The following is a 23,127-nucleotide window of genomic DNA, read 5'->3' as shown; positions in this document are numbered from 1 at the left end:
TGTCTGTTAATGATGTTCTGATGGTTCCGATTGTTTTGTTGTTCAGTGAATGCACCGTTGGATTGTGAGTGGCTGCGGGTGGAGAATAGGGGCGGGTCAGGTGTGCTGGGTGCGTCGGCCTGAGGAGAGCGAAGAGTGACGTGAATGAGCGAGAGAGCAGCCAGGTTCGTTTGGGATTGTGTTCTGTGTTGGCGTGGTTACGGCCTACAGTAACCAGGTTCTAGAAGCAATAAAGCGGCTTTGCTATCAAGAACGTCGTGGTCATTCCAACGGCCTGCGGGACGCTACAATATGTAGTAATTAAATCACGTGAATGTGTGGCATAACATATGAAAATCTAAGTGAAAGTGTTGTGAATGTGGGATTCCCCCCCCCCCCCCCCCCCCAACATATTGTAGCGCCACAATGCACATCCAGGGACCAGGAGACTCAGGAATACTCAGGAAGGTCTCTATTTGAAGTACAGGAAACATGCCTTGCTCCCAGGGGTTTGCTCACCAGGGGCTCGGACAACTCGTCCACAGGATTCTGGAGAAATCGTCCACAACAATTTGTTTTCAGCATTATTGATTTGAAGGATCGGATTTCAAAGTATATTTAACACATTTGGAAGAGTTATTAAGTGTATTTGACACAGAAACATAAAATAGGGTTTGCAGTGAGTGATGCGTTCAGGATCTCATTAACATGTCGGAAGCTGCTTTCTGACCCGTTCGGGTTCCTGATATTTGTAAAACTACATTGTTATTTATTTTCTCCCAAAATGTCCCAAGTCTCATCCGTGGACCAGTTGTCCTCTGAGGGTGGTGTCCCTGGACGGCTTGTCCTGGGCCCAGTCACCAGCCGCCTCCCCTCGGCTCAGGCTGGACCTCGCGGGGTCGCTGCTGCGCATGCGCGGATGAGCAAGCAGCTCCCCGCTGTGAGCCTTTGATGAAGGCTGGTAGCGCCGCTGGTTCGTTTCCCCTGGAGGTTGTGGTCCGATGAGCAGCAGCCCGGTTCCCCCGCTGCACCGGGACCCCCCGCCTCGTGAGCAGCAGCCCGGTTCCCCCGCTGCACCGGGACCCCCCGCCTCGTGCCGCCGCCTCTCAGCGCCGCCATGCCGGTCAGTCCCGCGCCTTACAGCCGCTTTGTTCCGTTTGCTGGGCGGATTCCTGCGCTGACGTCATGCTAACCGCTAGCTTCGCTAGCTGCTGTTTGTGAGCCGGAGGGAAACACCGAGGGTCCCGGTGGTCCCGGGGGTCCCGGGGGTCCCGAGGGTTCTGCGTGTTACCGGCCAGTGTTCCCATATATATATAGATTTATATTTAAATCCCGTTTGCTCCCGTCGGTTGTAATAACAGTCAGTAGGTGAGAGTATATTGTTGATATAAGGTTAGGGTTGATATATATATATATATATATATATTTGGTGAGAGTAAATTAAATAATGTGAATGTGTGTGGGAGTAAATTGTTGATATAATGTTTGGTATTGATGATGTTGGTGATTCGATCATTCAATTCAAAATCCATTGAATTAATCAGTGCAATTCAATGTGTAGTTAGTTAGCAAGTGAAGTAATGCTACACAAACCATCTACAGGCCATTTGACAACAAATAAATAAAATGCAATCAAATCAATTTAAGCCCTTTTATGTAAATATTCAGAGCAGTGTGACAGAAAAAGTAAAAGCATCCATAAGAAGAGTATTGTGCAGTAACAGCTTCCCCACATAGTCCTGGAAACACCCCGGTGTGGTTCTCCTCATTCACAGTCTGTGTTCAGATTGTTCTGATGTTTGAGTGTTGCTTTAACTCTACTTTCAGTTCATTCCTTCAGTTCTGAGCTTCAATTAAAATATAGAAACTTTTCATTGTGAATTCTGAAGTGTGGATTTCATATTTGATCCCCACCACTGAAAAAACCTTTGTATAGTTTTTGTTAATGAATAATGTTTGGCCTTAAAGGTATACAGGAGAATTTTCAGGAATTTTAGGAAAGAACCGCCCTCTCCACGGTTTGAAAAAAATGCGCATGCGCAACGCTGTACCTGCTCCGGATACGGAACGCCTACTAAAACGTGCACGAGCCCAGTTCTCCTCGTGCACGCTCTGTTTACAAGTCACAAGTCGGCATCGCTCACATAAGCTCACTTTACAAGAAGATTTGCACCAGAGGGGGTGAAACTGTGTAAAAATGTCACCGGCATGATGAGAACCGTGTGGAGTGAGCTGCGCGCAGGGACGAGCACGTACGACGGGCTTACGTCATATATCACCAGAATGATTGACAATTGGGAGGACCAGTTATTTTGATGATCCACCCGGAAGAAGAAAATCCTCTACTATACCTTTAAATATGTATTATCTATGCTATTCCACCATTGCCATGAATGAGATTCTGACTTTTAAAAGGAAGTGTGATCTGGATAACATGAAGCTCTGGTGGATAAAATGAGCTTTTAGAAGGTCACTGTCAGGGTCAGCAGTCGTCATTGTTTCCTGAGTCATTCTGAAGTCAGTGATCTGAGATCCATTTGTTTTCAAGCCTGTTCTTCCTCCTGGAAATGCCCAACCTGCCTGCCGACAGCCTGGCTGCCATTCATTGTTCACAATGGTTCTACTGTCTGATTCAGGGGTTCAGACAGTGTGTGAGCAGCCTGTCCACAGGCCACGCCCCCAAACTCTCTGATTCAGGGGTTCAGACAGTGTGTGAGCAGCCTGTCCACAGGCCACGCCCCCAAACTCTCTGATTCAGGGGTTCAGACAGTGTGTGAGCAGCCTGTCCACAGGCCACGCCCCCAAACTCTCTGATTCAGGGGTTCAGACAGTGTGTGAGCAGCCTGTCCACAGGCCACGCCCCCAATGACCACATCATGTCACCGTGAGATTCTGCCGGTGCTCTGCTCTGAACGGTGCTGGCGTCGTTATGGTCCTACTTTGATGATCCTACTTTGATGGTCCTCCTTTGATGGTCCTACTTTGATGGTCCTACTTTGATGGTCCTACTTTGATGGTCCTACTTTCAGAGCAACAAGCCAGAGGTCAGCGACAACGTGAAGGTGGTGGTGAGGTGTCGGCCCCTCAACCAGAAAGAGGAGGCGACGGGCCACCGGCAGGCCGTCCTGGTGGACGAGATCCGGGGGACCATAACGGTCCACAGGCTGGAGACCCCCCAGGAGCCCCCGAAGACCTTCACCTTCGACACGGTGTTTGGCCCAGACAGCAAGCAGCTGGACGTGTACAACCTGACGGCCCGGCCCATCGTGGACTCAGTGCTGCAGGGGTACAACGGTACGGTCCTGCAGCTTGGCTCCGTCTGCTTAGAACCATTAGAGCCATTAGAAACATTAGAACCATTAGAATCATTAGAGCCATTAGAACCATTAGAACCATTAGAAACATTAGAGCCATTAGAGCCATTAGAACCATTAGAAACATTAGAACCATTAGAGCCATTAGAAACATTAGAAACATTAGAGCCATTAGAACCATTAGAACCATTAGAAACATTAGAGCCATTAGAGCCATTAGAAACATTAGAAACATTAGAGCCATTAGAACCATTAGAAACATTAGAACCATTAGAGCCATTAGAGCCATTAGAAACATTAGAAACATTAGAGCAGTGCTTCTCAAATGGTGGGGCGAGCCCCCCTGGGGGGGCGTGGTGGGGTGTCAGGGGGGGCGTGGTGGGGTGTCAGGGGGGGCGTGAGGTGGGCGCGACTTTCAGTATTAGTGTCTTTATTCATGCTTGAACGATAAAAAAAGGGCCTCCAGCTCATTTTATTAATTAATTTTGATAATCAGGCGATTGTATGCAGAATGCTGGTGCAGCAACTCATACATGGTTTATACAGATCAATACATAAATATTATCAGGTTCTCAATGGGAGTACAATTCTCTCCTCACCACCTCAGGAACGATCTTTGTTTTCTTCTTCTTCTCTCCTCACCACCTCAGGAACGATCTTTGTTTTCTTCTTCTTCTCTCCTCACCACCTCAGGAACGATCTTTGTTTTCTTCTTCTTCTCTCCTCACCACCTCAGGAACAATCTTTGTTTTCTTCTTCTTCTCTCCTCACCACCTCAGGAATGATCTTTGTTTTCTTCTTCTTCTCTCCTCACCACCTCAGGAACGATCTTTGCTTACGGCCAGACTGGCACAGGGAAGACCTTCACCATGGAGGGGCAGCGAGCAGCGCCGGAGCTCCGGGGGGTCATCCCCAACTCCTTCGCCCATGTCTTTGGTCACATCGCCAAGGCAGAAGGAGACACCAGGTGAGGGACACACCAGGTGAGGGACACACCAGGTGAGGGACACGCCAGGTGAGGGAGACGCCAGGTGAGGGAGACGCCAGGTGAGGGAGACGCCAGGTGAGGGAGACGCCAGGTGAGGGACACACCAGGTGAGGAGACACCAGGTGAGGGACACACCAGGTGAGGGAGATGCCAGGTGAGGGAGATGCCAGGTGAGGGAGACGCCAGGTGAGGGACACACCAGGTGAGGGACACACCAGGTGAGGGAGACACCAGGTGAGGAGACACCAGGTGAGGGAGACGCCAGGGGAGTCAGACACCAGGTGAGGAGACACCAGGTGAGGAGACACCAGGGGAGGGGACACCAGGTGAGGAGACACCAGGTGAGGAGACACCAGGTGAGGGGGGACACCAGGGGAGGCAGACACCAGGTGAGGGGACACACCAGGTAAGGGGACACACCAGGTGAGGAGACACACCAGGTGAGGGGGGACACCAGGTGAGGGGACACCAGGGAGGCAGCAGCTACTGCTCTGCTGCATGTTAATCCACCAACAGTGGACGAGTCTCCATGTCTTGTTTTCTCTTATCTTTTCTCTCTCTTATGCCATCACATGGTACATATGTTGGTTTCTTCTGGTTTTACACACTACGTTCCTGTAGCTCTCTGACTCTTCTGACATTAATCAGAACATCACTAATGTGATATAAGAGTTGTGTAATTTACATATCTTGTGACAATTTTCAGCGTTGAATAATTACCTTTTATCTTTTCAAAATAATGTTATGGCACTTTCTCTGAAAAAGACTGGACACATAATGATTAAATAAGATACCACACGTGCTTCACATGCCACATTTTGGAGTTTGTGTTTCTCACGCTTCACTGTGTTGATGTCACTTTGTACAACACGTTTTTCTCCTTAGATTTCTAGTGCGAGTTTCCTACCTGGAGATTTACAATGAGGAAGTGCGAGACTTATTGGCAAAGGACCAAATGCAGAGGCTTGAAGTAAGAAGATATTTGACGTTATCATGTTTAACATTGTTAAAACCGACATATGAAGTTGATATTCTCTGGAAAGGAAAGGTCATTTAAAGAATAAATCTCTCTTTTATTTCTTTTCTCCGGTGACAGGTGAAGGAAAGACCAGATGTGGGCGTGTACATCAAAGACCTGTCTGGGTATGTGGTGAACAATGCTGACGACATGGACCGGGTCATGACCATGGGCCATAAGAACCGTAAGACCCCCAAACCTATTGTAGTCCATCAGGACATCGATCTCTGTGGAACGGCATCCATTACGCTTTATTACAACAAGTACACTCATCTATTTACAATATGAGGCTCTAACTTACGCTTAAAGTTTGAACACTTGTAAACGTGCTTCATTTTACAGGTTGAAATATTGGTCTGATCAGACGTCTTCCGTCATTCCCAGGGTCTGTTGGAGCCACGAACATGAACGAGCACAGCTCCCGCTCTCACGCCATCTTCACCATCACCATGGAGTGCAGCGAGAAGGGTCTGGATGGAAACCAGCATGTGCGCATGGGGAAACTGCATCTGGTTGATCTGGCGGTAGGTGTGAGAGTAGAACTGGAACATCCCAGTGATCGTGACGTGTTTCAGTCCTCAGCCTTTTCTAATGACTGAACCCTTCCCTCCGCAGGGTTCGGAGCGTCAGGGGAAGACCGGCGCCACCGGCCAGCGCCTAAAGGAAGCCACCAAGATCAACCTCTCTCTCTCCACGCTGGGGAACGTCATCTCGGCTCTGGTGGACGGCAAAAGCACCCACGTTCCCTACAGGAACTCCAAACTGACCCGTTTGCTGCAGGATTCCTTGGGAGGAAACTCCAAGACCATGATGGTAAAGCTGTGCTGCTGAAGCCTTTCAACACCGCTAGAGTCAAAAACTAGCCTTTCAACACCGCTGGAGTCAAAAACTAGCCTTTCAACACCGCTATAGTCAAAAACTAGCCTTTCAACCCAGGCTATAGTCAAAAACTAGCCTTTCAACACCGCTAGAGTCAAAAACTAGCCTTTCAACACCGCTGGAGTCAAAAACTAGCCTTTCAACACCGCTGGAGTCAAAAACTAGCCTTTCAACACCGCTGGAGTCAAAAACTAGCCTTTCAACACCGCTGGAGTCAAAAACTAGCCTTTCAACACCGCTGGAGTCAAAAACTAGCCTTTCAACACCGCTATAGTCAAAAACTAGCCTTTCAACCCAGGCTATAGTCAAAAACTAGCCTTTCAACACCGCTAGAGTCAAAAACTAGCCTTTCAACACCGCTGGAGTCAAAAACTAGCCTTTCAACACCGCTATAGTCAAAAACTAGCCTTTCAACCCAGGCTATAGTCAAAAACTAGCCTTTCAACACCGCTAGAGTCAAAAACTAGCCTTTCAACACCGCTGGAGTCAAAAACTAGCCTTTCAACACCGCTGGAGTCAAAAACTAGCCTTTCAACACCGCTAGAGTCAAAAACTAGCCTTTCAACACCGCTGGAGTCAAAAACTAGCCTTTCAACACCGCTGGAGTCAAAATCTAGCCTTTCAACACCGCTGGAGTCAAAAACTAGCCTTTCAACACCGCTGGAGTCAAAAACTAGCCTTTCAACACCGCTATAGTCAAAAACTAGCCTTTCAACACCGCTATAGTCAAAAACTAGCCTTTCAACACCGCTGGAGTCAAAAACTAGCCTTTCAACACCGCTGGAGTCAAAAACTAGCCTTTCAACACCGCTGGAGTCAAAAACTAGCCTTTCAACACCGCTATAGTCAAAAACTAGCCTTTCAACACCGCTATAGTCAAAAACTAGCCTTTCAACCCAGGCTATAGTCAAAAACTAGCCTTTCAACACCGCTGGAGTCAAAAACTAGCCTTTCAACACCGCTGGAGTCAAAAACTAGCCTTTCAACACCGCTGGAGTCAAAAACTAGCCTTTCAACACCGCTGGAGTCAAAAACTAGCCTTTCAACACCGCTGGAGTCAAAAACTAGCCTTTCAACACCGCTGGAGTCAAAAACTAGCCTTTCAACACCGCTGGAGTCAAAAACTAGCCTTTCAACACCGCTGGAGTCAAAAACTAGCCTTTCAACACCGCTGGAGTCAAAAACTAGCCTTTCAACACCGCTAGAGTCAAAAACTAGCCTTTCAACACCGCTGGAGTCAAAAACTAGCCTTTCAACACCGCTGGAGTCAAAAACTAGCCTTTCAACACCGCTGGAGTCAAAAACTAGCCTTTCAACACCGCTGGAGTCAAAAACTAGCCTTTCAACACCGCTGGAGTCAAAAACTAGCCTTTCAACACCGCTATAGTCAAAAACTAGCCTTTCAACCCAGGCTATAGTCAAAAACTAGCCTTTCAACACCGCTAGAGTCAAAAACTAGCCTTTCAACACCGCTGGAGTCAAAATCTAGCCTTTCAACACTGCTGGAGTCAAAAACTAGCCTTTCAACACCGCTGGAGTCAAAAACTAGCCTTTCAACACCGCTGGAGTCAAAAACTAGCCTTTCAACACCGCTGGAGTCAAAAACTAGCCTTTCAACACCGCTGGAGTCAAAAACTAGCCTTTCAACACTGCTGGAGTCAAAAACTAGCCTTTCAACACCGCTGGAGTCAAAAACTAGCCTTTCAACACCGCTGGAGTCAAAAACTAGCCTTTCAACACCGCTGGAGTCAAAAACTAGCCTTTCAACACCGCTGGAGTCAAAAACTAGCCTTTCAACCCAGGCTATAGTCAAAAACTAGCCTTTCAACCCAGGCTATAGTCAAAAACTAGCCTTTCAACACCGCTAGAGTCAAAAACTAGCCTTTCAACACCGCTAGAGTCAAAAACTAGCCTTTCAACACCGCTAGAGTCAAAAACTAGCCTTTCAACACCGCTAGAGTCAAAAACTAGCCTTTCAACCCAGGCTATAGTCAAAAACTAGCCTTTCAACACCGCTGGAGTCAAAAACTAGCCTTTCAACACCGCTATAGTCAAAAACTAGCCTTTCAACACCGCTATAGTCAAAAACTAGCCTTTCAACCCAGGCTATAGTCAAAAACTAGCCTTTCAACCCAGGCTATAGTCAAAAACTAGCCTTTCAACACCGCTAGAGTCAAAAACTAGCCTTTCAACACCGCTAGAGTCAAAAACTAGCCTTTCAACCCAGGCTATAGTCAAAAACTAGCCTTTCAACACTGCTAGAGTCAAAAACTAGCCTTTCAACACCGCTGGAGTCAAAAACTAGCCTTTCAACACCGCTGGAGTCAAAAACTAGCCTTTCAACACCGCTATAGTCAAAAACTAGCCTTTCAACACCGCTGGAGTCAAAAACTAACCTTTCAACACCGCTAGAGTCAAAAACTAGCCTTTCAACACCGCTAGAGTCAAAAACTAGCCTTTCAACACCGTTATAGTCAAAAACTAGCCTTTCAACACCGCTGGAGTCAAAAACTAGCCTTTCAACACCGCTGGAGTCAAAAACTAGCCTTTCAACACCGCTGGAGTCAAAAACTAGCCTTTCAACTCAGGCTAGAGTCAAAAACTAGCCTTTCAACACCGCTGGAGTGTTTTCACCAAGTGTTTTGCTTGGTCAATATTCTATCTTACCCAGAGGATTTCACATCATTAATTCTCAACAGTTAATTGCTCACCCAGCTCCTGCAGGGTGACGTCACCCCCCAGCTCAGTGTTGGGTGGACAGGCGCCTCCTGCATCAGCTTCTTCTCACGGTTTCCGTCGGTCTGAAGCCTGACTGAATTAGTCTGAACCTCTTTTACTGCTCTGATCCAGCAGAAAGGAGGAACATCCAGGAAAGGCTGAGCTTTTGTTGGATTTAACTGTTTGATTTCCTGAAAGTGGCTCCTCCTGCAGTGTGTCTCTCCAGACAGCATGCCCCCTGCTGGGCCACCTGATTTCCTCACAGTCCAGAACAATGTCTTCAGGCCTGTTCCATCCTGAGACGTTTTCATGCTCATGTGTTCAAATGGCAAAGCTTTGCTGCGACCTGCTGTTCAGCTGTGTGGCGTTAAGTGATCCTTTCAGTGAACACTTGTTATTAACAGCAGTTACATATACTCTTGTTATTAATAGCAGTTACATATACTCTTGTTATTAATAGCAGTTACATATACTCTTTGCTATTAATAGCAGTTTCATATACTCTTGTTATTAATAGCAGTTACATATACTCTTGTTATTAATAGCAGTTACATATACTCTTGTTATTAATAGCAGTTACATATACTCTTGTTATTAATAGCAGTTACATATACTCTTGTTATTAACAGCAGTTACATATACTCTTGTTATTAATAGCAGTTACATATACTCTTGTTATTAATAGCAGTTACATATACTCTTGTTATTAATAGCAGTTACATATACTCTTGTTATTAATAGCAGTTACATATACTCTTGTTATTAATAGCAGTTACATATACTCTTGTTATTAATAGCAGTTACATATACTCTTGTTATTAATAGCAGTTACATATACTCTTGTTATTAATAGCAGTTACATATACTCTTGTTATTAACAGCAGTTACATATACTCTTGTTATTAATAGCAGTTACATATACTCTTGTTATTAATAGCAGTTACATATACTCTTGTTATTAATAGCAGTTACATATACTCTTGTTATTAACAGCAGTTTCATATACTCTTGTTATTAATAGCAGTTACATATACTCTTGTTATTAATAGCAGTTACATATACTCTTGTTATTAATAGCAGTTACATATACTCTTGTTATTAATAGCAGTTACATATACTCTTGTTATTAATAGCAGTTTCATATACTCTTGTTATTAATAGCAGTTACATATACTCTTGTTATTAATAGCAGTTTCATATACTCTTGTTATTAATAGCAGTTTCATATACTCTTGTTATTAATAGCAGTTACATATACTCTTGTTATTAATAGCAGTTACACATCATATTATTAAAGAGGACAAGCAGCATTCAGTGCCCACAATTGTTTAACTGTCACTGTCGTTCCAACTGCCGTTGCATTTCCAACATTCTGAACATCAACACTGAGTGATGAATTCATTAAGTTTGGCTTTTCTTCCTCAAATCCACTCCAGCATGTGGCTAACCAATGTTTCCCCTTGATTTATTGTGAAAAGCTAACTTTTTACCATTAGTCTGGCACGTCTTTATAGTCTTCTTTTCTCATGAAAACTCTCAGGTTGACCGATTTCAGCATTGTCGGTATAATAATAATAATAATAATGTCAGACACACTTCTCTCCCGCCAGTGTGCAAACATCGGCCCTGCAGATTACAACTACGACGAGACCATCAGTACCCTGCGCTACGCTAACCGCGCTAAAAACATCCAAAACAAAGCCAGAATCAACGAAGATCCCAAAGACGCTTTGCTGCGCCAGTTTCAGAAGGAGATTGAAGAGTTGAAGAAAAAACTGGAAGAAGGTATTAAACCAGATTAGCTGTAGAAAGTGTGTGGTTGTAATGTGTGAGTACGTTTGGGACTGTTGTCTCGTGGTTCCTCACAGGCGAGGAGATCTGGGGCTCTGAGGACAGCGGCTCCGAGGACCTGGACCAAGGCCACGAGGACGGAGGCTGCAGGAGAAGAAGAGGCAAGATCATGTGACACTTGTTTCCTCTTTGGGGCGGTGCAGGGGGACTGGAAATGTGCTGAGTCGTGGTTATTGTGTGGAGCGTCTGCACATCATGTGAAGTCTTTTATCAGGGAGTCAATTCTATTAATAATATTAATAATAGTCCTCAGCATCCCGCAGTCTAACGCATCACCAGGTGGTTTGTGGTTACTTCCTGCTGGCCTCGTCCAGCTGTTCCAGCTGCTGAGAGAAGAATCTCCACAGAGCGACGTGTCGCCCTCAAATTCATCAAACACTCACGGCCTTAACGGCTCATTTCAACGTGTTGGGACGAACGTGGGATGTTAATTATAATGTATATTTAGTTATTTTCTTCCTGTTTCCTACATTTCAGTCAGCTTCCAAGGCTTGTGTGGTTTGAGTAATGAGCGTGTTAAAGTGCTTTAAAATGTTCATCTGGTGTCGGTCAACATAACGTGTTTAGTCTCTGGTGATGCTCACAAGTCGCCTTCTGCATCATGACACTAGCTTTGCTTGATCCTGTGTCGGCGCTCCTCGGTTGGGTTTTATTAAAGTAACGGTTGTGTTTTATTAAAGGTAACGGTTGTGTTTTATTCAAGGTAACGGTTGTGTTTTATTAAAGGTAACGGTTGTGTTTTATTAAAGGTAACGGTTGTGTTTTATTAAAGGTAACGGTTGTGTTTTATTCAAGGTAACGGTTGTGTTTTATTCAAGGTCATGGTTGTGTTTTATTAAAGTAATGGTTGTGTTTTATTCAAGGTAACGGTTGTGTTTTATTCAAGGTAACGGTTGTGTTTTATTCAAGGTAACGGTTGTGTTTTATTCAAGGTCATGGTTGTGTTTTATTCAAGGTAACGGTTGTGTTTTATTCAAGGTAACGGTTGTGTTTTATTCAAGGTAACGGTTGTGTTTTATTCAAGGTAACGGTTGTGTTTTATTCAAGGTCATGGTTGTGTTTTATTCAAGGTAACGGTTGTGTTTTATTAAAGTAATGGTTGTGTTTTATTCAAGGTAACGGTTGTGTTTTATTCAAGGTAACGGTTGTGTTTTATTCAAGGTAACGGTTGTGTTTTATTCAAGGTAACGGTTGTGTTTTATTCAAGGTAACGGTTGTGTTTTATTCAAGGTCATGGTTGTGTTTTATTCAAGGTAACGGTTGTGTTTTATTCAAGGTAACGGTTGTGTTTTATTCAAGGTAACGGTTGTGTTTTATTCAAGGTAACGGTTGTGTTTTATTCAAGGTAACGGTTGTGTTTTATTAAAGGTAACGGTTGTGTTTTATTCAAGGTAACGGTTGTGTTTTATTCAAGGTAACGGTTGTGTTTTATTCAAGGTAACGGTTGTGTTTTATTCAAGGTAACGGTTGTGTTTTATTCAAGGTAACGGTTGTGTTTTATTCAAGGTAACGGTTGTGTTTTATTCAAGGTAACGGTTGTGTTTTATTAAAGTAATGGTTGTGTTTTATTCAAGGTAACGGTTGTGTTTTATTCAAGGTAACGGTTGTGTTTTATTCAAGGTAACGGTTGTGTTTTATTCAAGGTAACGGTTGTGTTTTATTCAAGGTAACGGTTGTGTTTTATTCAAGGTAACGGTTGTGTTTTATTCAAGGTAACGGTTGTGTTTTATTCAAGGTCATGGTTGTGTTTTATTAAAGTAATGGTTGTGTTTTATTCAAGGTAACGGTTGTGTTTTATTCAAGGTAACGGTTGTGTTTTATTCAAGGTAACGGTTGTGTTTTATTCAAGGTAACGGTTGTGTTTTATTCAAGGTAACGGTTGTGTTTTATTCAAGGTAACGGTTGTGTTTTATTCAAGGTAACGGTTGTGTTTTATTCAAGGTAACGGTTGTGTTTTATTCAAGGTAACGGTTGTGTTTTATTCAAGGTAACGGTTGTGTTTTATTCAAGGTAACGGTTGTGTTTTATTCAAGGTAACGGTTGTGTTTTATTCAAGGTCATGGTTGGGTTTTATTCAAGGTCATGGTTGTGTTTTATTGGTCAGTATTTATGGCGAAGTGCATCAACAAAGCACTTCATGTCAGCGGGGTTCATTTAAACCACGTCCGTCTCCAGAGTTACCAAACAAAAGCACATCAATTCAATAACACTACTACAACTCCTGCTGGGACGCTGAGTCAGCGTTCAGCAAGGCTCAGTGGGTTGGGTTAACAGCCGTCCTGTGATTGGTCCTTCAGGCAGGAAGAAGGTCACCCCGGGTTAACGTCCTGTGATTGGTCCTTCAGGCAGGATAAGGTCTCCCCGGGTTAACGTCCTGTGATTGGTCCTTCAGGCAGGATAAGGTCTCCCCGGGTTAACGTCCTGTGATTGGTCCTTCAGGCAGGATAAGGTCTCCCCGGGTTAACGTCCTGTGATTGGTCCTTCAGGCAGGAAGAAGGTCTCCCCGGGTTAACGTCCTGTGATTGGTCCTTCAGGCAGGATAAGGTCTCCCCGGGTTAACGTCCTGTGATTGGTCCTTCAGGCAGGAAGAAGGTCTCCCCGGGTTAACGTCCTGTGATTGGTCCTTCAGGCAGGAAGAAGGTCTCCCCGGGTTAACGTCCTGTGATTGGTCCTTCAGGCAGGATAAGGTCTCCCCGGGTTAACGTCCTGTGATTGGTCCTTCAGGCAGGAAGAAGGTCTCCCCGGGTTAACGTCCTGTGATTGGTCCTTCAGGCAGGATAAGGTCACCCCGGGTTAACGTCCTGTGATTGGTCCTTCAGGCAGGAAGAAGGTCTCCCCGGGTTAACGTCCTGTGATTGGTCCTTCAGGCAGGATAAGGTCTCCCCGGGTTAACGTCCTGTGATTGGTCCTTCAGGCAGGAAGAAGGTCTCCCCGGGTTAACGTCCTGTGATTGGTCCTTCAGGCAGGAAGAAGGTCTCCCCGGGTTAACGTCCTGTGATTGGTCCTTCAGGCAGGATAAGGTCTCCCCGGGTTAACGTCCTGTGATTGGTCCTTCAGGCAGGAAGAAGGTCTCCCCGGGTTAACGTCCTGTGATTGGTCCTTCAGGCAGGATAAGGTCTCCCCGGGTTAACGTCCTGTGATTGGTCCTTCAGGCAGGAAGAAGGTCTCCCCGGACCAGATGCTGGAGATGCAGGTGAAGATTGAAGAAGAGCGAAGGGCTCTAGAGGCCCAGCTGGACATGGAGGAGGAGGAAAGAAACAAGGCCAGAGCAGAACTGGAGAAGCGGGAGAAGGACCTCCTGAAGGCCCAGTGAGTCCTCCACACCCTCCCTGACCAGCTGCTACCTGGACTTCACCAAGCTGATGGTTTGTGTGGACTGCTCAGGCAGGAGCATCACGTCCTGCTGGACAAGCTGTGTGCCTTGGAGAAGAAGGTGATTGTGGGCGGCGTGGACCTGCTGGCCAAAGCTGAGGAGCAGGAGAAGCTCCTGCAGGAGTCCAACCAGGAGCTGGAGGAGCGGCGGCGGAGAGCAGAGCAGCTCCGGAAGGAGCTGGAGGAGAAGGAGGTGAAGACACAGTTCTGCACAACACCCTGAACACACTGGGCCCTTTGTGTCCCTGCTGGTAATAACATGGTAATAAGGAAGTGAAGCAGCTGACCTGGCTACTCAGCCTTTTACACCAAGAAAAACTAAATCTAACATTTAGCAACTGCAATCTTCAGATGTTGATCCTGTGTCATTTTCAAAAACAGCAAGAACGTCTGGACATAGAGGAGAAATACACCAGTCTGCAGGAAGAAGCTCAAGGAAAGACCAAGAAGCTGAAGAAAGTCTGGACCATGTTGATGGCCGCCAAGTCAGAGGTACACAACCCCACCTGCATCGTACACAACCCCACCTGCATCGTACACAACCACCTGCATCGTACACAACCACCTGCATCGTACACAACCACCTGCATCGTACACAACCCCACCTGCATCGTACACAACCCCACCTGCATCGTATACAACCACCTGCATCGTACACAACCCCACCTGCATCGTACACAACCCCACCTGCATCGTACACAACCACCTGAATCGTACACAACCCCACCTGCATCGTACACAACCACCTGCATCGGACACAACCACCTGCATCGTACACAACCACCTGCATCGTACACAACCCCACCTGCATCGTACACAACCCCACCTGCATCGTATACAACCACCTGCATCGTACACAACCCCACCTGCATCGTACACAACCCCACCTGCATCGTACACAACCCCACCTGCATCGTACACAACCACCTGCATCGTACACAACCACCTGAATCGTACACAACCCCACCTGCATCGTACACAACCCCACCTGCATCGTACACAACCACCTGCATCGTACACAACCACCTGCATCGTACACAACCACCTGCATCGTACACAACCCCACCTGCATCGTACACAACCCCACCTGCATCGTATACAACCACCTGCATCGTACACAACCCCACCTGCATCGTACACAACCCCACCTGCATCGTACACAACCACCTGAATCGTACACAACCCCACCTGCATCGTACACAACCACCTGCATCGGACACAACCACCTGCATCGTACACAACCACCTGCATCGTACACAACCCCACCTGCATCGTACACAACCCCACCTGCATCGTATACAACCACCTGCATCGTACACAACCCCACCTGCATCGTACACAACCCCACCTGCATCGTACACAACCACCTGAATCGTACACAACCCCACCTGCATCGTACACAACCACCTGCATCGTACACGACCCCACCTGTATCGTACACTACACCACCTGCATCGTACACGACACCACCTGCATCGTACACAACACCACCTGCATCGTACACAACACCACCTGCATCGTACACAACCACCTGCATCGTACACAACCCCACCTGCATCGTACACAACCCCACCTGCATCGTACACAACCACCTGCATCGTACACAACCCCACCTGCATCGTACACAACCCCACCTGCATCGTACACTACACCACCTGCATCGTACACGACACCACCTGCATCGTACACAACACCACCTGCATCGTACACAACACCACCTGCATCGTACACAACCACCTGCATCGTACACAACCACCTGCATCGTACACAACCCCACCTGCATCGTACACAACCCCACCTGCATCGTACACAACCCACTGCATCGTACACAACCACCTGCATCGTACACAACCACCTGCATCGTACACAACCACCTGCATCGTACACAACCCCACCTGCATCGTACACAACCACCTGCATCGGACACAACCACCTGCATCGTACACAACCACCTGCATCGTACACAACCCCACCTGCATCGTACACAACCCCACCTGCATCGTATACAACCACCTGCATCGTACACAACCCCACCTGCATCGTACACAACCCCACCTGCATCGTACACAACCCCACCTGCATCGTACACAACCACCTGAATCGTACACAACCCCACCTGCATCGTACACAACCACCTGCATCGTACACGACCCCACCTGTATCGTACACTACACCACCTGCATCGTACACGACACCACCTGCATCGTACACAACACCACCTGCATCGTACACAACACCACCTGCATCGTACACAACCACCTGCATCGTACACAACCCCACCTGCATCGTACACAACCCCACCTGCATCGTACACAACCACCTGCATCGTACACAACCCCACCTGCATCGTACACAACCCCACCTGCATCGTACACTACACCACCTGCATCGTACACGACACCACCTGCATCGTACACAACACCACCTGCATCGTACACAACACCACCTGCATCGTACACAACCACCTGCATCGTACACAACCCCACCTGCATCGTACACAACCCCACCTGCATCGTACACAACCCACTGCATCGTACACAACCACCTGCATCGTACACAACCACCTGCATCGTACACAACCACCTGCATCGTACACAACCCCACCTGCATCGTACACAACCCCACCTGCATCGTACACAACCCCACCTGCATCGTACACAACCCCACCTGCATCGTACACAACCACCTGAATCGTACACAACCCCACCTGCATCGTACACAACCACCTGCATCGGACACAACCACCTGCATCGTACACAACCACCTGCATCGTACACAACCCCACCTGCATCGTACACAACCACCTGCATCGTACACAACCCCACCTGCATCGTACACAACCCCACCTGCATCGTATACAACCACCTGCATCGTACACAACCCCACCTGCATCGTACACAACCCCACCTGCATCGTACACAACCACCTGAATCGTACACAACCCCACCTGCATCGTACACAACCACCTGCATCGGACACAACCACCTGCATCGTACACAACCACCTGCATCGTACACAACCCCACCTGCATCGTACACAACCCCACCTGCATCGTATACAACCCCACCTGCATCGTACACAACCCCACCTGCATCGTACACAACCCCACCTGCATCGTACACAACCACCTGAATCGTACACAACCCCACCTGCATCGTACACAACCACCTGCATCGTACACGACCCCACCTGTATCGTACACTACACCACCTGCATCGTACACGACACCACCTGCATCGTACACAACACCACCTGCATCGTACACAACACCACCTGCAGGGCTTGTCTTTGGAAACTTTGCAGATCCAATCATGAATCTTATTCTTCAATATACTCAGCTGTGAACATTTGTGACGACGGTGCACCTTTACTGAACTTCTCAGAAGGTTTCAGACATTTTTGTGTCCTCAACTCTTTCCTCACACCTCTCTCATGCCTCTCATGCCTCTCCTGCTTCCCCTACCTCTCTCCTACCTCTCTCCTGCGTCTCCTACCTCTCTCATACTTCTCTCCTACCTCTCTCATACTTCTCTCCTACTTCTCTCCTGCTTCTCCTACCTCTCTCCTGCTTCTCCTACCTCTCTCCTACCTCTCTCATACTTCTCTCCTACCTCTCTCCTACCTCTCTCATACTTCTCTCCTACCTCTCTCATACTTCTCTCCTACTTCTCTCCTACCTCTCTCCTGCTTCTCCTACCTCTCTCCTGCTTCTCCTGCCTCTCTCCTACCTCTCTCATACTTCTCTCCTACCTCTTTCCTGCTTCTCCTACCTCTCCTACCTCTCTCATACTTCTCTCCTACCTCTCTCCTACCTCTCTCCTGCTTCTCCTACCTCTCTCATACTTCTCTCCTACCTCTCCCATACTTCTCTCCTACCTCTCTCCTACCTCTCTCCTGCTTCTCCTACCTCTCTCATACTTCTCTCCTACCTCTCCCATACTTCTCTCCTACTTCTCTCCTACCTCTCTCCTGCTTCTCCTACCTCTCTCCTACCTCTCTCCTACTTCTCTCCTACCTCTCTCCTACCTCTCTCCTACCTCTCTCCTACCTCTCCTACCTCTCTCCTACTTCTCTCCTACCTCTCTCCTGCTTATCCTACCTCTCTCCTGCTTCTCTCCTACCTCTCTCCTACCTCTCTCCTACCTCTCTCCTACCCCTCTCCTACCTCTCTCCTACTTCTCTCCTACCTCTCTCCTACCTCTCTCCTACCTCTCCTACCTCTCTCCTACTTCTCTCCTACCTCTCTCCTGCTTATCCTACCTCTCTCCTGCTTCTCTCCTACTTCTCTCCTACCTCTCTCCTACTTCTCTCCTACCTCTCCTACCTCTCTCCTACCTCTCTCCTACCTCTCTCCTACCCCTCTCCTACCTCTCTCCTACTTCTCTCCTACCTCTCTCCTACCTCTCTCCTACCTCTCTCCTACCCCTCTCCTACCTCTCTCCTACTTCTCTCCTACCTCTCTCCTGCTTCTCCCGGGGGAAGGATGGCGAATGATCCGTGTGGTTTGTGCTGCGTCTGTTAGATGGCAGATTTACAGCAAGAGCATCACAGAGAGATTGAGGGCCTCCTGGAGAACATCCGGCAGCTGAGCCGAGAACTCCGCCTGCAGATGCTCATCATTGACAACTTCATCCCCCAGGAGTACCAGGCGAGTGTCCGTGTCACATGAAAGCTGAAAATGGTTGAATAATGAGGCCTTCAAAATGGCTGCACCATACCAACTGACTTCATGGTTTTGACTTTGTGACGTTTGCTCTCTAGGAGATGATCGAGAACTACGTGCACTGGAACGAAGACATTGGCGAATGGCAGCTGGTGAGCTCAGGTTGCTGTTGTGCAGCGTGATGAAGGAGACTCGGGGACGAGCTCACTAAAGCCCCGTTTCCACCGCACAAAAAGTACCGGCCTAGACCGGTCTAAACCGCTCCGGTTCGCGTGTCACCACAGGAATGTGGTCTAAACCGCTCTAGACCGCTCCAAAGGCCACCGCTTTCCCGCTCCCCTTCCGTTGGGGTGCCAGGACCACGGAACGGGTCTGAGGTTGAGCTGCTGTCTGCTGATTGGTCAGTGATTTACGACACGCCCTCAATATGCTAATGTGCGGCTGAAGCCTCTGCTGTCAGTGTGGTCAGCTGTGCTCTGGTGGTTTTTATTTTCATTTTCTTTTCTTTGCTGCTCAACTTCAGTGTTTGTTGTGAAAGAGCGACTTGAGGCAGGGGGAGGGACTTTGCATCGCGTTGGAGTTTTCTGTTTGCAGCATAGCGCTCGCCGTGGCGTGGATGCGCGTCCGGGACACCGGAGTCTGGAGCTCTCGTCTCCGGCGCTGACCGCGCTCCGGCAGCTCCGCTTTCCAGAGGCGGTCAGCGTTCTGTTCAGCCGCGGTCAGTGGCGCTTTATCGCGGGGACGGACCGCGGAAGCCATGAAAAGGAGCTCGGAGCTCGGAGCTCGGAGCCTCCGTGTTCCGGCGCCGAGCTGCCGGACCGTGATCAGCGCCGGAGTGGAGAACCTCCTGCGTTTGAGCAGAAAGCTCAGACTCCTGTGTCTGTGCCTCAGCCAACCGGGGGGAACGCTCCGGCCACTTGCCCCGCCCCCCAGCGCTCGAGTGCGGGGCACGTCGCCTCAAGTCGCCGGCAAGTGGCCGGAGGTTTCGCTCTCTCACAACAAACACGGAAGTTGCGCTGCAGCTCTCCGCTGCAAAAAATGACTGCTGCAAAAAGTAACTTTTTTTTTTTCCGCTGCAAAAAATAAGAGTGCAAAGTGGAGAATTTAAACAACGACAGAAGATTCATAAGATCTACATCTGACCACGTTCTTTTCTGTTATGTCACATTTCTGCGGGGCTCATAAGCCCCGCCCACTTTTCACGCTCCTCTCTGCAGTGGGGACGCCACCCAAAATTTCGGTCGGGGTCTCTATTCCGTACCGCTCCGCTCCGTCCCGGCACTTGTGAGCGGTGGGACCGGGGCTTAAAGAGCTTCCTGCTCACACCTGTCTCACTGCTTGCTGTCTTCCAGAAGTGTGTGGCGTACACCGGCAACAATATGAGGAAACAAACCCCTGCTGCAGACAAAACAGAGAAAGATGTGAGCCGGAGACGACGACACATGGAATGACCACAGTCATGACAACCTGTCTCTACCTGACCTTTACATGTCTCTGGCTGCCGCAGCCCTTTGAGGTGGACCTGTCCCACGTGTACCTGGCCTACACCGAGGAGAGCATGCGCCAGTCGCTGCTGAAGCTCCAGAGGCCCCGGACCTCCAGGAGCAGCAGGAGCAGCAGGAGCAGCCGGCCCAGAACTGCTCGGAGGTAAAGCGCGCTAAAATACTGTGTGTTTTCTTATGGCTGCTTATCATGTCAGTCCAAGAGGGGGAATTTACACTCGTTTCACTTTCACGTATTATTTGATTGAATAATATATTTGATTGAATAAATAAATAAAATAAAATAAATTATATATATATATATATAATTTACCGAATTGTATGGTTAGCTCACATACAGTACATGCATATATAATATTAGCTCTGATCATGATATCCTCTTCTACGAAAAAAGAAGACAAAGATAATAAATGATAATACGTATCATGAATCCATCTCTCAACACAGGAAAAAATCTGCGAAGCCTGATGCTGTGATCGACTCTCTTGTGCAGTGACGAAGACAGTGTGTCTCCTTCAAGGAGACTTTGTCCTCGTCCACAGACCTCAAAACACTGAAGCGCCGTCCATTCAACCTTTGCCAGCATTTGATATGTGCTGGTCCAACATGGTTGTTCTTCATTGATCAGTTCCACAGTTGCTTCATCTTCATCTGTTGCTGCATTTGAGCTTGTTTGGATGTGGTGCTTCATATGTTTGTAATCATTTTTATCTGACTGATGTAAGCATAGGGATTAGTGTGAAACAAGATAGGTACATCCTAATTTTAGATTTATGGCCCCTGTTTTTTGACGCACTGTTCACTTTTCATCATTCATTCACTCCATGCTGGATGGTGGTTAACTCTGACCACGTTAGCTTTAGCTGCTAACAAGACTGGTTCTGTGAAGCAGAGCCTCAATCAGCGCCAGCCAATCAGCTCTGAGCAGCTACATGACAGTGGGCGGGGCTTCAGGCCCCATAGACCATCAGAATCACATGATCTGAATGAACGAGTCACAGCCTGAGCATAAACACTTTACTGCATGTAATACACACTGGTGAGAGAGGGGCGAGCTACACTAATGTAATACACACTGCGTAGTGAGAGAAGGGCGAGCTACACTAAAGTAATACACACTGGTGAGAGAGGGGCGAGCTACACTAATGTAATACACACTGCATGGTGAGAGAGGGGCGAGCTACACTAAAGTAATACACACTGGTGAGAGAGGGGCGAGCTACACTAATGTAATACACACTGCATGGAGAGAGAGGGGCGAGCTACACTAATGTAATACACACTGCGTAGTGAGAGAGGGGCGAGCTACACTAAAGTAATACACACTGGTGAGAGAGGGGCGAGCTACACTAATGTAATACACACTGCATGGTGAGAGAGGGGCGAGCTACACTAATGTAATACACACTGCGTGGTGAGAGAGGGGCGAGCTACACTAATGTAATACACACTGCGTGATGAGAGAGGGGCGAGCTACACTAATGTAATACACACTGGTGAGAGGGGCGAGCTACACTAATGTAATACACACTGCATGGAGAGAGAGGGGCGAGCTACACTAGTGTAATACACACTGCATGGAGAGAGAGGGGCGAGCTACACTAGTGTAGTACACACTGCATGGAGAGAGAGGGGCGAGCTACACTAATGTAATACACACTGCATGGAGAGAGAGGGGCGAGCTACACTAGTGTAATACACACTGCATGGAGAGAGAAGGGCGAGCTACACTAGTGTAGTACACACTGCATGGAGAGAGAGGGGCGAGCTACACTAATGCAACATCAGTGTGAATCAGGAGGAAGCAGCCTGAAGCAGCAAGAGGAGACCAATAACCAGGGAGTTCTGTCCTCCCACAGTAATTATGTGCTGTTTTTAGAGACAAGACAATATTGTAGATAATCTTAAATAATTAATAGTGCATACTTTGCATGCAGTCCTTTCTGTTGACACCAGGTGGTGCTCAGACCACCTGCTCCTAATTGTATGTGATGTTGCGTATGAAGTTTTAACATTGTATGTGATTTTGTGTTGATTTCATAGCTGATCACAGTGTGTAACCTGTTTCTAGTTTCACACTGCCTACATATTGTTGTTCACTTTGTGAGGATGGATAAACATGTTGTTTGTTGTTGATTTTTCTGTCTTTATTTTTAATAAAGGGGCTTTTCAAGTCAAGTTTTTCTTTCCCCCCAGTATTTCGAAGAAAAACATAAATGTGTATTTTGGACGTCACGTCCTCCTGAGCAGGCTGTTTATGGTGTGGATGCAGTGAACCTGTCCGCCCAGCAGGGAGCAGCACTGAGCCAATGAGCTGCTTCTAGTCACCGGAGAAGAAGAATGTAATGCAATTCTTATGTACGAATTTTCTTGGTGTTCTTAAAACCCAGATATTGATAAAGTTTCTGTTGGTATATTCATTCATGACTTCAAGTTCAGAAAAGGGTTCCGTATTCCGACTAGTGATCTAGTGATTCCGACTAGTAGTGGCAGCGGGACGCGGCAGTGGCAGTGGCGCGGCAGCGGGGGCGCAGTAGTGGCAGTGGCGCGGCAGCGGGGCGCGGCAGTGGCAGCGGGACGCGGCAGTGGCAGTGGCGCGGCAGCGGCAGCGGCGCGGCAGCGGCAGTGGCGGGCTCTTCCTCCCCCTTCCGGGCGCCACTTTCAAAACAAAGATGGACGACGTGAAGTCGGCGCTGCAGCTCCTCAGCCTCCGTTCAATCCCACCAGGTAAACAGTCTTTATCACTCTAATACCACAAGGTGAACAAACTGAGACGCTTGTATTTGTTAGTCACCTTCGTTCGGTAACGTTAGAAACGTTCACAGATTCAGACTGCGAGCGTC

At 47.7% G+C, this 23,127-nt stretch overlaps 2 protein-coding genes across 2 annotated transcripts in view; both read left to right on the top strand.

The window, feature by feature from the left end:
* Window positions 1-925: 925 nt before the first annotated feature.
* LOC308138519 (kinesin-like protein KIF3A) lies at window positions 926-22,462 on the top strand. The gene is made up of 17 exons (XM_080507663.1): window positions 926-1,102; window positions 3,009-3,273; window positions 4,116-4,260; window positions 5,167-5,251; window positions 5,378-5,483; window positions 5,684-5,823; window positions 5,915-6,112; window positions 10,507-10,681; window positions 10,765-10,848; window positions 13,900-14,056; window positions 14,132-14,312; window positions 14,501-14,611; window positions 18,642-18,767; window positions 18,881-18,934; window positions 20,135-20,203; window positions 20,290-20,429; window positions 20,732-22,462. Exons 1-17 carry the CDS (start codon window positions 1,097-1,099, stop codon window positions 20,778-20,780), a joined length of 2,091 nt encoding a protein of 696 aa, XP_080363789.1. The 5' UTR covers window positions 926-1,096; the 3' UTR covers window positions 20,781-22,462.
* Window positions 22,463-22,956: 494 nt separating this feature from the next.
* ncapd3 (non-SMC condensin II complex, subunit D3) overlaps window positions 22,957-23,127 on the top strand; it is a gene marked incomplete at its 5' end in the record, with an annotated part of 28,579 nt that continues 28,408 nt past the window's right edge. The window contains one exon of the mRNA XM_080507896.1: window positions 22,957-23,011. Within this exon, the coding sequence (XP_080364022.1) occupies window positions 22,957-23,011 (55 nt within the window). The remainder of the gene's footprint in view (window positions 23,012-23,127) is intronic.

This window comes from Blennius ocellaris (assembly GCF_963422515.1).
Source record: "Blennius ocellaris genome assembly, chromosome: 13".
NCBI lineage: Eukaryota > Metazoa > Chordata > Actinopteri > Blenniiformes > Blenniidae > Blennius > Blennius ocellaris.
This window is presented reverse-complemented; position numbering and strand designations above follow the sequence as displayed.